At 40.9% G+C, this 15,302-nt stretch overlaps 1 protein-coding gene across 3 annotated transcripts in view; it reads right to left on the bottom strand.

Moving 5' to 3' along the window:
- The window catches only part of syt7a (synaptotagmin VIIa), a 92,873-nt gene that overhangs the window by 48,873 nt on the left and 28,698 nt on the right, over positions 1-15,302 (bottom strand). For all 3 annotated transcript variants that reach the window (XM_005470629.4, XM_025908518.1, XM_019361655.2), the window contains exon 2: positions 7,652-7,755. In XM_005470629.4, coding sequence (XP_005470686.1) covers positions 7,652-7,755 — 104 coding nt within the window. The remainder of the gene's footprint in view (positions 1-7,651; positions 7,756-15,302) is intronic.

Raw genomic sequence — 15,302 nt, 5'->3', positions numbered from 1 at the left:
CCATTCCCCCAGAAAAAACTCAGATTACACCATCTGACTGCCAGACGGAGAAGCGTGATTCGTCACTCCAGAAAATACATCTCCACTGCTCGCCAGTGAGTCCAGTGGTAACGTGCTTTACACCACTGCATCCGACGCTTTGCATTTCGCTCGGTGATGTAAGACTTAGATGCAGCTTCTTGGCCATGGAAACCCATTCCATGAAGCTCTCTATACACTGTCCTTCAGCTACTCTAATAGCCACATGAACTTTGGAGGTCTGTAGCGATTGACTCTGCAGAAAGTTGGCGACCTCTATGCGCCTTTGCATCCGCTGACCCCACTCTGTGATTTTAGAGTAACCCATTCTTTCACAAATGTTTGTAGAAGCAGTCTAACTCCTAGGCGCTTAATTTCATAGACCTGTCTCCATGGAAGGGATTGGAACACCTGAATTCAATAATTTGATTGGCTGAGTGAATACTTTTGGCAATATAGTGTAATTTGCCAGCTGTCTCCAGAGAGACAGTGTCTGAGCTACATGACCAACGAACTAATTCAGCCCACACACACAAACATAGACACATGTATTTACTTTCATCATCGATATAATTGATATAATTGACTCAATGTTGACTCTACGGTACTCCTTTTAATTAGCCATCTTACCCAAATTTCTAATCTAATTTGTAAGACTGGCTGTTTCTTGTTGTTCAGTAAGCTACGTCTTCTTTTGTCTTATTTTTGTCTAAAACAGAGCGAATTAAGACTGTACAGGCTATTCTGAATTATTAACTACTACTTATTAACTTGCTGATTCCCTTTGTTTTCTGTATTTGCTCCATCAGATAAGTGAGTGCAGACGAGTGAACAAAGGCTTGATGCTGGACTGCCCTGGCTAAAGCTGAGGGTTTTCTTGAAGGAACACATGAGAGGAGACTGAGTGAAACTACCACTCTCTCTGTCTCTGCTGGCAGTGCACTGCCTTCCAACACCCAGCTGTGTTTGTTTGCTGTGAATTAGCAGGCAGCAAGAGTCTACATGCTCGCTCAATATTACCCACATCACACCATAATTAGAGAGGAGTGCACTATTAAAATGGTCGTCTGCTGCTAAATCATCAAGTGATCACTGGGTTTTTAGCATCTGTCAAAACATTTTTATATACGTATGTGTACCTGTAGTATTTTCTGACATAAAGAAGTATGTAATGGCGGAAGGATAAGACACAGAAAGAACCAACACCACTTTCTGTCATTGAACGTGACAGGTCAAGAATCCAAACGTTTACGTACTGCGCAGTTACTGTAATTTTCCCGATGATTGTGACAATTCTCCTTTTGAAATTCTGCAATTATCAATTTTCACATCTCCCCCCTCCTCCGATGAATGTAATTACTATCATCCCATTAACGACTGTGAACTCCTGACACCCACTTAATGCAAGCAAAGTGCCGAATGTTGTTGATACAAGCCCAACAGGGACTGAATCAGGCCGCGACTGTGGTCAGGTCCAATCTCAACCTCACTCACAACTATGTCATGGATCAAACGGCACAGGGCTCACAGGAGCAGGCGGAGTGTTTCTGAATGCCAAACAGCCACTGCTGCCCAAACAGATGTTAGTTGCATCACCTCTGATATCTCAAAATCTCTCCCAACACCTACAACACAAGCCCCCGCTGACAGTCCTCAGCTTCTCAACGCATGAGCTCATCACTGCATTATCGCCTGTACTTCCTTTAGTTGTCAGGATGGAAGAGCACCGAATAATTACTTTAAAACATGACTAAAAAAAGCAAATATTCAAAAAATATAAATTAATGCCAGCGAGTTTATAAACAGCCATGAGCAAACAGGCAGCCTAAGGAGAAGCATTCAATTTGTAATACTTCCAGGGGGCTTAAATAACAGAGAGGCTTCGGGATGACTGCGCATGAGGACTTTTTAAATAAAAACCCACTGCACTGGTTGCCAGCTCTAAAACACCGAAAGCAACACTCGCCCAAAATGTCTTGTCTATTAACCTATGAATCATAAGCAAAAGTGGCACGGGCCCACTCGCAACTGACACGTGAAGCTTCAGGCAAACATTTGTTTTTATGAAAGCTGACACTGTCAAAGAGTACACTCAGAAATATCAAAAATTAGAGTTTTAGACATGGACTGCCCTGTGGTGGCTTTAGATAAAATGAGCATCAAATGATCAAATGCTGAGAGCTTTTTCCTAATGACAGCATCATGTGAATAAAAAACAAAGCCTGTGTGATTTTGTAGCATACTATATATTGCAGGTATTTAAAATAACAGGGCTTAGTTGAAAGTTACTGTGATAAAGCAAATTATACTGTATGTGCACTCTACTCATGCTTTCAGGCAATACGGCGCTGCCACGGAAAATAACAGAGATAAAGAGCTCCAGCTAAGAGAGGATGCGGAAACCTTTTGTAGCACAATTTATGTTAGAAGAACAGATTATATAGCTGCCAAGCCTTCATTGTTGTTAGCCCCATATACAAAATAGGCATTTTGAAGACGATAACATAATGTGGGAAAATGATTTTGAACAAGATTAGCAGTTTTTGTGCTTCGTCAAAGTGCGCTGTTTTATCACTAACAAGCTTCTCATCAATGGAAATGACCGCCATTCATCTCAGTCACACTTAATTATTTTGTACATTAACCAGCTGCGTTTAATGTGGTTTCACACCAGTGGGCGGCTGACATTTTTCTCAAAATAAGTGGTCCAAAGACTACAAAGGCCTTAATTAACATCTTAATGCCAATCTGTATAACCCCCCGCCGCTGCACACACATGCACAAAAGCACACGCTCTGATGTAAACAGTGTAAGATGCACAGATAAGAAAAAACATAAGTACGCAAATTGGTATCTTCAATGAGATGGTCATCCTGTGTCCATCTCACTGAGGCACAGTTTTTAAGGTTTGTCAATTTAGACAAAGTCTTGTTGTTTATATGAGCCTTCACAAATTAATGCCACAGTATTATAATACCTATTTTCCTCTTGACAAATACCCTCATGTCAGACCTGGTTCCTGTCACCTCTCAGGTGGAGCAGTGGGCTGGTTTTTCTAGTTTTCTGGAGCTTGTGCACCTGTTTCTCATCAGCTCATCAAGGATGCAGTATTAAAGACCGGCTCAAGCGGAATCGTTGCCTCTTCTGTGGTGGTAATCAGGGTTTGTAGTGGTTTCTCACAGTTCCTTTCTCCGCAAAATTCCTAACCTTCCTTTCTCTTCTGTTTCTCTGGTGAGTTGCCTGGTGCGAAGACAGCTGGAAACACCTCTCTAAATTTCCTTGCCCTGTGGAAAGTTTCTGGACCACTCCTTCAAACACGGCTCACCTGCGCTCTCAAGCTGGTTGCCACCTGCTGAGGGAAAAAATGCTTTCCGGTTTCTAATCTGCCTGCCCATTTTCCACCCCATACTCTCCCCGCCAAGCTCCTGTAAGGAGGCAACTTTCCCGTTCAAAGATGGATTCTGTTTGCTGATTTTCCTGCAAATATACTGTTCAGTGGTTTCTTGTCCCTGGACCCTGGATTTGGCTCCATATTTATTGGCATTATGACAAAACATAATGGAGGGTTTAGAGTAATGACTGAGATCTTGAATTTGGTTGAAGATGTAGGCTTACCAGACACAATTAGGTACACATTTATTTTTCTTCAGAACTATCTTAATTCTTCACTGCATAGATTAAACAAGGTGCTGGAACCAGTCCTCAAAGGTGCTTTACTGGATTCCGATATGGTGACTGTGGAGCTCATTTGAGTGCTGTGTTCAAGAAACTAGCTTGAGATTATCTGAGCTTTGTGATATGGTGTGTGATTTTAAGAAGATGGGTACACTGGTCTTAAAGGGATTGGCATGGTCAGCAACAATACTCAGGTAGTTTCCACTCAGGGGCCCAAAGTGAGCCATGAAAATATATTGCACACCATTAGACCGTGACCAGCCTGCACAGTTTCTATAAGGCAGGATGGATCCAGGCTTTCATGCTGTTTTCACCTAATTCTGACCCTACCATCTGAATGTTAAAGGACAAATTAAGACTCATCAAATCTGGCCATTTTTTCCAATACTCAATATTTCATTTTGTTTTTTGCACCTGTGTGAATTGTAGTCATTGGTGCCCAGTGTGGTCTGCTGTGGCTGTAGCCAATCTGCTTCATGGTTTGATGTGCTATGATTTCAAAGATGCTCTTCTGCAAACCTTTGTAACAAGTGATGACTTGAGTTCCTTTTAGTTTCCTTTCAGCTTGGAGCAGTCTGGCCATTTTCCTCTGACCTCTGTCATCAACAAGGTATTTTAACCCAGAGATCTGCCGCTCACTGAACATTTTCTCTGTAGAGATGTTGGTGTGGGAAAATCCCAGCAGGTCATCATTTTCTGAAATATTCAGACCAGCCCATCTGACCTTGTCTAAATGTATAAATGTACTGAGCTGCTGCCATGCAACTGGCATTAACAAGCATGTGAACAGGTAAACCTAAAAAAGGGCCAGTGAGTGTATGCCTCTTAGCCTTCTTTTCATCAATCAAATATAAGCTTAAAAGCTTGATTGTAATGTAAAATTACCCCATTTTTTTTTTAGTTAAATCAAAACCAGGTCCAATTAAAATAAATCAGTGATATTGGCTGCCTTCTTCTTTATACTTGCTATTGTTAGAAAGCATGACATTTGCAAAAAGAAAAAAAGCTTTCTGTTTTATAGATGATAACATATCCAACATAGTGCTAGAAATAATCTCCTGAAAACAATACAAATAAGACCTATAAAAAAAACAACAACTATAATTACTGTGGTGTGAGGACAGTTTCCCACACAGGGTCATAAGGCCGAAAGATCGGCCCCCTATCCCAGCCCCCTGCTCCTCTGTGGCCGCTGCACAGCACTATCACAGGATGGAAATAAGATCCATTTACAGCAGTGCTCTGGAGAGGACCTCAGGGACTTTCCAAGGTAGTGGCAGCAGAACTACCTCCATCCACAGCAGAAAACTGGGAGTCATTCACTGCTCCATTTACTTTAAAGTGGAATATCAAATATAATGTGATGTTCCACTGAAGCAAACAATAGAAAGCCTGTGTTGTACCTCTGTTGCATTTCAGCACAGATCATTTCCTCCCTATATGTTGTAATGGCATCAAAAAGTAATCTAGATACAGTCACCTTGCTGGCGATACAAATGATATTATGTAGTGAGGCATGTGGTGTGCGGAGCCTGTTGCAGTGCCAAATTCTGCCATCTGTGGACCAGTAAGTTTAACAGCAGTGTGATGGTGAGCTCAAATAAGGAGTTGGAGCCAACAATAAATGTGAAATAGGTGACCCGTGTTCCTCGGTTGTACAAGCACAGGATGAACCAGAAATCAATTAACTTTAGAGGGATATGAATGTAAAAAATAAAAAAAAGAATCAGTCAGCCAAAGTGCCACCAGCCCATACCGTTCGGTCTGTCTAAAGAGTGGTTGCCTCCCTTTAATCAATCACATTTCATACCACATAATCACGATGACATGCCCCCTGTCAGAGGTCAGTCTTTTTGATCTGGTTCTTCCCATCGAGTGGACTGGTGCTGATGCTGTATCAGCACACTTTAGAAATGCTGAGATGGTAATATTTAGGAGGTTAATTAGTACCCTACTACAGTGTTTATCAGCCTTTTTCATCTAATGTACTCATACAGGCTGTCAGATGGACTCAACCCTTTCATCAACACCACCTCATTAGAATTCATTTTAGAGTGGATGTGGATTACTTTCAGCTGTTTGCTTTTAGCGAAAATATTGATCGGATTGTTAGCGAACTGTCTTAGCCATTTAACTATAAATACTGGCTAACTATTTCCACCACTTATCTCTTTCATTTTCCATCAACTAATACTCCATTAACAAGTGATCATAATATTTAGCAAACTATCTGAATGGTTTGTCCATTAGTTTTAGCTCACACTTTCATTGTTTTAGCCGTACTGTTAGCTAATGCCTTAACTAATAGCCACAGTTTAAGCTAGCTATGGTCATACCTAAATCATTTATCTGTTCCTTTATGTTTTCTTTATTGGTATCCTGTTTGTTAGCTTATACCCATTCTTCTCAAAGCTGTTTAGTTCCACTCAGTTGTGCAGTTAAATGTATTTTTGTTGCAAACACATGATAATGTTTCTATGTATCTTATAACCCTTTTGGAAATCACTATAATGCTGTTTTTTACAGTGAAAAAAGTGTGTGTTTTATGTTTCTATGCTATTTGAAATTTATATTGAAAACTACTTATACTCCACAATAACATTTTACGAAAAACAGTGCAAACATTGTTTGGGATTAAACTTTTAACTTTTTGGGACTCCAAAAAGAGAAAGGACCTTGTCATTTTGCAAATGTCTTTAAGTTGGTAAGTTGGTCCCATTAGCTACATAGTTTCTTTCTAAACCTTTTACAGACTTTCTATTGCATAGTTTAAAAAAGCTGTATTATTCACAGGACAACAAAGATTCAGTTCAAAGTCGATTAACTGCAAATATATGAATGTCTTATTTTTTATTGTTCAGTTAGAAACCATCTTATGATCCTGTCATCCTGTTGTGATAAACTTTTAGAGGAATCTATAACCAGTATCAAAACTACTGAACTATCTAACTATGAATAGCTGTTAACAAAGTTAGGTAAAATCAATTCTAATCCAGATACACTGATTCAACTACTTACACATTGATTAATGATTAGTAGTTAATACAGTACACTGTACACTCTAAAATCATTAATAATCCCGTTTTGGGGTGGGAAGTGCTGAGAAAACTAAAAAATAATGAGGCAAAATGAGTTTTCAAAACTTTGTTGTTTCCAAGAGTTTTGGCAACTCAAATTTCTTGTTAAGCTAATTACAGTATTCCTGTGAGGTGAACAGTAAAATGATAGCTTCAGCAGCATATATTTGTACCATCGAAAAAGTTAGAAATGTTTGTTGAATTTTTTAAAAAGTTCCAGTTAGTTGTGTAAAATTTGCATTTACAACTTTCATCTCCTCTGTTATCTCCCACAGCAAATCGATCCACATATATACCTTGGCACAGATTTTAATGCCAGATGCAATCCTCCCGTTTATCCAGGCTTAGCACCAGCAAGGGCTGAATACTAGTGCGTGTACTGGAAAAGTTAGATTTGTGTTTCCTGTCACTTCTGAATCAGGGAGCTTATGCTTGATTCGCTATCTTGCTAACCTCACAGGAATATTATAATTAGACAATTAAAAACAATAATAAGTGGTTAACAAGAAAATTCAACTTGCTAGAAGTAAAGTCAACAATAACAGTCAAGTAGAGCTAGCTGCTGATGCTGTTAATAACAAGACTACTACTTGCAATGCTGTATTTGAATTCTCATTCCACAATTAATCCGTCTACATAAATTTTTGCGTTCAAAATTTCTCAACTGCACAAAATATTTGCACAGACTTTCTTAATAGCTGCACACATTGTACTTTTTGATGATGTTCTGAAATGTCTTTTTTTGTAGCAAACCCGCACTGTTTATTTAAGGCTCTCTGATTACTGAAGGATAATGGGGTGGCAACAAATGTGACTGGAAGCTACAGTGTATCTGTTAGTGAAGCTTGTGTGTGTATGTGTGTGTGTGTGTGTAAACTCACCAGCTTGCGCTGACACCAACCACAGACGCCACAAAGAGCCACCAGCCAAACAGCACACACTGTCACTGCAAGGGAGACCAGGAACACACTGAGGGACACTGAGCCTGTGCACAAACACACACATACAGGGAGGTGGAAAGAGATTTTTTTTTTTAAAATGTGAGTGATAGTTTTTGGCATACACAGAGATATTTTCTTCAACATGTGTAAAATAGAAGCATGGAGGACATTGTACATCATGTTGTCAAAGGGTGCAACCCAAAAGAAAGCAGGGATTTCTCTCACCACCTTTAATTGAATAGCCGAGCACAGCTCCCATTTTTTTTACATTCTCATAAGAACCTAAGAAATACAATCTCATCACCAGCCCTTTCATGCCGGAGCGTTTCAATACCTTTCCAATAAGGAGTAGAGCCAGGCATCACTCAGATGCACACACATCACTGTCACTGTGTCACAGCTTGTTAAGTGACAGCCTGAAAGTGAAGGGAGGAGGGGGAGAGAGGAGGAGGGGGAGAGAGGAGGAGGAGAGGCTGACAATACAAGAGAGCTCATGATTTATGGGTATCGGTAGATGCCCAGCGAGAGAGGTGGCTCTGGAAGAGAGTCATAAAAAAACATCATCTATTGCTGCTCACATGTGTCTCAGTGTGTGACTGAGACAGAATAGATTCACACATCAGCACTCTTGAGTTTTCAGTTCCACATTCTCCCACATTTAAAACAACTGGATGGGCTTCACTTTGCAGCACGAGGACAGACGGCCTCACTGAGCTTTTCATATCTGCGCAGCGGGAAGGATGGCTATGTATTCAAATTCAGGATTTCTTTCTAACTGATTCTAAAACACACAGCAATAAATGGATGTCAGGATACATTTTCACACCCACAAGTGATAAACAATGACAAACACTTTCAGTTACTGGGTTTGCCTTCCTCCCAGCTGCTGTCTTCTTTCCTTCCTTTGCTTGTCATAACTGCCCTTTCCATTAGGGATACACCAATATACCGGCCATTTGTGAGGCCGGTGCTGGCCGTAGGCCTACAGGCAAATAAGATGGCATTAAGTAATGGCAGTGGTGTTGCATTAATTTTTGTGCCGGCCTAACGATCAAAGACAGTGGGATGAAGATGTCATGGTAGCTTTTCGTTGATTTAGGCGATTAAAATCTTAGGCATTGTATTAGTTTGACGTTTTGGATTAACGTTATCCTCTGATTTCACTATACTCTGATTTCATTACTATTCTAGCAATTTTCAGCACTGCTTCTTGCTTGATTAGTTTTATCGTTGCACTGTGATATCTGGTCCCTGTTTGTGTCACGCTCTGAGTTGGAGATTGTTATTCATCCCTCTATCTCGTCACGTCTGGATTATTGTAATTTGTTGTTTACTCATCTTAACAAAACTTCCTTGGAGCATCTGCGGGTTGCCTTCTAGGTACTCGCATGACACAGCACTGCTAATTCAGCTGCAGGGACTCTCCATCAACTCCAGAGTCCACTTTAAGAATCTGGGTTTGACTTTTTTTCTTTTAGAGCTTTGCATGGACAAGCATAAGAACTTTACATCCATACATTGCCAGGAGGTCTCTGAGGTCATGTGATCAGGCTGAAAACTAGAAAGAAGTTTTGCAACACTGGAAAGCTCTCTCACTGAGACCTGTGGACTTGGCGATGGCTTTTCAAAGGCAGTTTAAACTTGCCTTTCTGCATGGTGGTATAGCAGATACAGCTTTACACGTTTGCCTAACAAGCAAAAAATCACTGCTTCAATCCTGGGAGAAGACACGCTTTTTCTGGAACGCACCGACCCAGGAGTGAGTTCCGAGGTATCTGAAATGTGGCAATAGTCCCGTCTTCTCTTCGTCTGCTGTTAAAGTGTCTGTTATGCCTTCCTCTGTGAACTTGTGCACCTTTGGCTTCAATAAAAGGTTTTTTATTGTTATTTACATCCCGCGTCCTGCATTTGGGTCCATCCTTCAGCACTCCACACATCAACTCCTTTGACAGAAGAGTTAAAAGACTTCAAAACAGTCGAGTTATTTCTTTATAACAAAGATGTCTTTGTGTCCCTGACATAAAAGGGTGGGGGATGGGGGATACAATAACAAAATAAAGAGTCGAAAAGTATTTTAAACCTTGGCATCAGCCCATAATTTACCATCACTGCATTCTTACTTTTCATCTCCCTTCTCTGTCACATCTTTTGCCTTATTGTCCACCTTGCAATCTCCTCAGGGAACTGATGTGACTAGAAAGGAGTAATAGTGGCAGGTGATATTTCATAGGGAAAGTCTGAATGGGATCTCCATTTTATTCGCGCTTTCCCTCAACCTGAACCGCTGTTTTCAAGTCACTGAGACACCCGAGGCCACTTCAGAAAAGAGAGAGCAAACTCAACCACACAAGCATTGCCACACACGGAGTCTTGGTGGGACAAAGGATGGTTATGTTGTCTTATAACGTTTTATTTTGTGGTGCAAAAGAATCATTTAGTTTGTGCATTAGGGAAAAAAAGCCTTGAACCCTGGATGGGGAAATATAGGCAACACAGACTGTGCATTATTTATTTAAAAAAAAACTAAACAAATAATCTCGTCCTTTTATTTTTCCTTTATCAATGTTCCTGCTGACTGTCCTCATTTCAGCTAAGCAAACAACCTAAAATGAGAAATAGTGTTGCCTGGTCCTTCTTTTTACCTGCCAACAGCTGGTTTGTGTTAGCCACCTTAGACTCTCAGCAGGGGGCAATAAATTCTATCATTTATTGCAGTTTAAATGCTTGTTTAACGGTTTGTTTGTCGATCCACTTTTAAATATGTCCCTGCACCAGTGTGACCAGCTAACGATTTGTGTACTCTCTGGAGCTTTCCTAGAAACAAGATTTGACTTACATTCAGTGCTTTCTAAACAAAATGTCGGCATCCTTGACTTTTAACACAATGAAGCGCTACATTTAATTTCATTATGTAGCAATAATAATGTTTTTTGCATTTCTTGTCAAGTTCTTGCCACTCTTAGATCAGCAGGAAAGTGTGAAAACAATAAACACACAAAAAGCCTCAACCACGCAACTCCTTCAGCAGCTCCGCGTCGTGAGCTGCTTGCAGATGTTTCTGTGGATTTTCAGACTATAGCGATAGAAAGAATATGTGCCTTAACCAGCGCCAGCAGGAACTGAACTTTGCTCTGTGTGGTTGATGGAAACCTGCTTTTACACCTGTATCACCTGCAAGATAAGAATCCTAAACATCTTAAACATTAGACACTACCTGAGTTTATCTCCTGATCACAGAGACTGACCCAGACTGGAAAAAAAGGCACGATCCAGCTCGACTGAACATGCAATGATTATACAGATACAGTAGATATAATCAGCATAATAGTCTTTATCCATCCATCTGTCTTTATCAACAGACAGGCTACTAATGGTAAAGAAGAGCAAACATGCCCCTCTGAGCATGAGAGGGTCAGTGAAACGCACCCATATCCTGAATGATGATTATCTCTATTCATAGCGGTTTGAAAATAGATGCCATGTACTCTGCTACTGTATATTCACAGAGAAGTCAATAAAGCAGAGTCCATTAGATGCCATGACATCAGCGAAGGGAGCGATAGATCTTAAATAAGGAGAGCTGAACTGGTGTCCAGCTACGGCTTGTGGTAGCTGCAGAGCTAAGTGGCTCACTGATGGCTGTTTTGAACTGTGGAGACTCAGGTGGATCTGTGAAAGCCAGCAGCTGATGTAGGGTCCTGTATTCTCTCTGAAGGTCGGAGGGTGTGGGGGTGTGTGCTTTATGAGCTGTGTCAGTCATGAGAGCTAAGGGAGTAAAAAGCTTCCAACTAAAACGCAGTCCAAAGAGGCCATGCTACTGCTCTCAGTAATGGACAGCTGGCTTCTGCTTTCCACTTCATGGAATATGTGCTCCTTTTTTGGGAAACACTATAGACAGCTATAGCATGCAGGCTGAGGGATGACGAGAAGGAAATGCACTGCTTCTGCAGTATTATGAAGATATGCAAATCTTCAGCGCCACGACTGCGGAGGAAAAAGAGGCATCATTAGAGTAAGAGAAGCCCGAACAACACGCAGCTATCACAGCACTCAGGAAATTCAATTTATCTTTCCCCATGAACACTACAAAACTTTTAGCCTGAAATCCTCGAGCAGGTGATACATTAGCGAGGTGGAAGATAAAACAGCGTTTGTATGCCGGAGCTGGAATAAGGTTTCCACTTGAAGTTAAACGAGGGCAGCAAACATAAAATGCAATCTTTACCATATGTAACCAAGTAACGAAAGAAAAGACCCTTTTTAAATGGAGGCTGGTGGAAAATGGCACCACTCAGTAAAAACTGACAAGTGAGCTAAACGAGCCATTGAACCCTTTGATCAGAAGCTTTTAGAAGTCAGAGCACTCTTGAACTTGAAAGTCGCTTGTTTGCTTGAGATTTCAGTGGCGATCGCTTTTTATATGTACATAAAAGAGAAAATAAATGGCACTACATACTGGTGTGAGTGGTGACGGTGATGTTGTAAATGAGCCTGCAATAAAAACCCCTTTCAGGACAACAAAGCGCTTTGTGTAGGAGGTTAAATGTGGACGGCTAACGAGAACTTGCAGGAAATATCAAAGCGCAGACTCTTTTGCATAGAGTGTATGGCTAGCAGCATTGAGGGATAAAATGCACGTAGGTGATCTGGTGCACATGAAGTGAGCTAAGCCAGGCAGAAAGGGACCAATCCTCGGGGGAGAGAGAAGAAATTGCTAATTGGACAGGCGGAACTGGAGCAGCATCCAGTCAGCAAAGCTGCCACACCTCATCTTTATGTACTGACTGAGGTGGAGAGGCCAGTGCCTTAGAAGCTCTAGGTGCAAAGCTCATAGCCTAATTGCCACTTCAAAGTCCCTGCTTCTTGTACTTGAGCCTGGGCTCTGCCCTCTTTATATCCACTGAGCTGCGGGGTAATCCTTAGATGTCACTCAGATGTCTTCACAGTCTGTCCCCTCTGAGGCAGAATCTGTGCATAACAGCAGAAATGGTATTTACCTCCAGGTATATTGTAATACTGAGCATTTCAATTTGCTTCCGTCTACCTTCTGGCTCAATTCAGAGCTCAGATAATTTCCATTGTTTGCAGTTAGCGTCTCAAGACAAAAGGCTGGATGTCAGTAAACAGCGCATGCATACGAAGGAACACAAAATAAATATTTCGCCTTTTGCTCAGTTGCACAAAATAATTTGAGTGGGAAGACACTAAAAAACATTCAGCAGATGAGATGTGGATATAATGAAAAATGATTGCAGTTCCAGGTAAATAATGCAGTTGATGAGGTGACATTTAACACAGTGAGCGCAGAGTTGGATGCTGGAAATGCTGCAGAGTGCTCAAAGAATGACCTGCTGTTTTGGCATGTTTCATCACATTATTGTAAAGCCGGGCAGTCTGGCGAGGCTCAATAGGTATTTGCTCGCGAAAGAACGCCACTTCAAATAGGACGGACGGCAGATTATTGACAGTTTTATCCTTCTTGCAGACAACAATGTGAGCCGGTTGGTGGGTGCATTTTGGTATTTGATTCAGAAAACAAAGCAGCTCTTCTGGAAATGTCAAATATCTCCTAATCGTTCCCTTTTCAGAAAAATCCTTTCTGAATTAATTTTCTGCCCCAAAGTCGTGTCATTTTATATCAACAGCACTTGGTTTAAAAGAAGTGTTTTCAGGGTTTTGGTACACTAAGAGGTTCTGAATCAGGTCACTATTAAATGTTGTTGAGTTTAACTTTCTGATATTATACTGCACCGCCTGAACGACTGACCCTGGACCTTGCTTCTCGGATGCCAGTGCTTTCCATCCCTTTATGTTAGCATGCGGTGATGATAACTGTGCTAAACCATACCAGACAGCGTAATGTAAATCCCAATTCACAGTGAAACCTGGAGCCCCATGTGCTGCAATCACTAGGATGTGTAAAGTAACCAGTGAAGTTGTGACAGGTGGCGAGCACCTGTGGTTAGAGTGTCTCTTGCATCCGCTGTAGGCTACAGGGACTTGTGCCGGTTTTCTGTCCATATATGCTCTCGGTGGCTCAGCTGCAACACTGTTGTGCCATGACAGAGCCTGTTTCACAGTGAGAGGACAGCCGCCTACGTCTGTCTCAGATGAAGGGTAAGCACAGTGACAATCTGAGCTGGAGTTTGACCAACAAAGCATCACGTGGCACATGCCTGGTGTCACCTATAATGCCACCATCACCCTATTAGCACCTCTGACAGTGAACGGATGAATCAACCATAAAATCCAACAAAATCTGGGCAGTAGGGGTGTAAAATGAGCTGGAGCTATGATAGAATTTTAAAATATTTATAAGGGAATGAAATAAAGTTTGGTCGTTTTCTCAGTCTGCCACATAGCTGTTATATAAAATATAACTTAAAGTTAGACTGTGGAGTTTACTTGTCAACAAACTTATATTTACATCAGCTGTTACCAATACACATAATATGTGTATCCCTGAGGCAAGTATCTGGCCATCTTATATCATGGATAATCTTAATTTTAGTATATGATCTGCTTTTCATGTAGATTTTAGCATTAACCTCATAAGAACTCCTTCATGGCATGCATTTTTAATTTCTCTTTGCTATTTGGGCTGATTGGGACCTGATGAATACTACTACTACTACTACAACGACAACTTTATTTATATAGCACATTTAAAAACCAGTGGTGTACCAAAGTGCTTAACATAGAAGAGGATAAGATGAAGTAACAGGGAAGGATGAAGGCTATGGCAAAGTACCAAAGAAATGCATATAAAAGCATAAAAGAACACTGTGTGTAAAGGATAAAACAGTCAACAATTTTAAAAATGATTAAAAGTAGTTAAGAATAGACCGAAGATAGAAAAAAGCATTAAACTAACTAACAAACAAGCATTAACTGGTAGAAAAGGCGAGGCTAAATAAGTGGGTTTTTAACTGCGATTTGAAGGATTGAATGGAATCAGATTCGTGGATAGCAATGGGGAGGTTATTCCATAGATCGGGTGCAGCCAAGGCAAACGCTCGGTCACCTCTAGTCTTCAGCCGGGATCTTGGCAGTACCAAGAGTGACTGGGAAGATGATCTTAGTGCTCTAGTAGGAGTATATAATCTAAGTAGCTCAATGAGGTAGCTTGGCGCTATATTGATAATAATTCGTAAGGTGAGCAGCAGGATTTTGAATTGAATGTGATACTTAACGGGAAGCCAATGCAGGTCGGCAAGGACAGGGGTAATAGAGACACGCCGCCCACTACCAGTAAGGAGACGAGCAGCCATGTTCTGAACAATTTGCAGTCTATGGAGAAGAGAAGAGTTAAGACCAAAGTAAAGGGAAAACAAAGAATTACGTGATTTTTTTTTAACCGTATTTTTGTTTCTGAGAAAAATGAGATCCACATATGAGGACATTCGCTTTAAATTTCGATAGAACAGTGGCAGTATAATGTCCTCGTAAGTGGATATCAGGCCCTTGTAGAGCAAAATTTAGTATTTTGGTCTAGACAACCCAATATGTGATGTCCACATATGTGGATGCCAGGTCCTAGGAGGTTAAATAAACAAAAAATAAATAACAAAGGGAAATAAGCAAAAGGCAA

Source organism: Oreochromis niloticus, linkage group LG7 (assembly GCF_001858045.2).
Source record: "Oreochromis niloticus isolate F11D_XX linkage group LG7, O_niloticus_UMD_NMBU, whole genome shotgun sequence".
Taxonomy (NCBI): domain Eukaryota; kingdom Metazoa; phylum Chordata; class Actinopteri; order Cichliformes; family Cichlidae; genus Oreochromis; species Oreochromis niloticus.
Note: the sequence above shows the minus strand (reverse complement) of the source record. Positions and strands in the feature narration are given on the sequence as shown.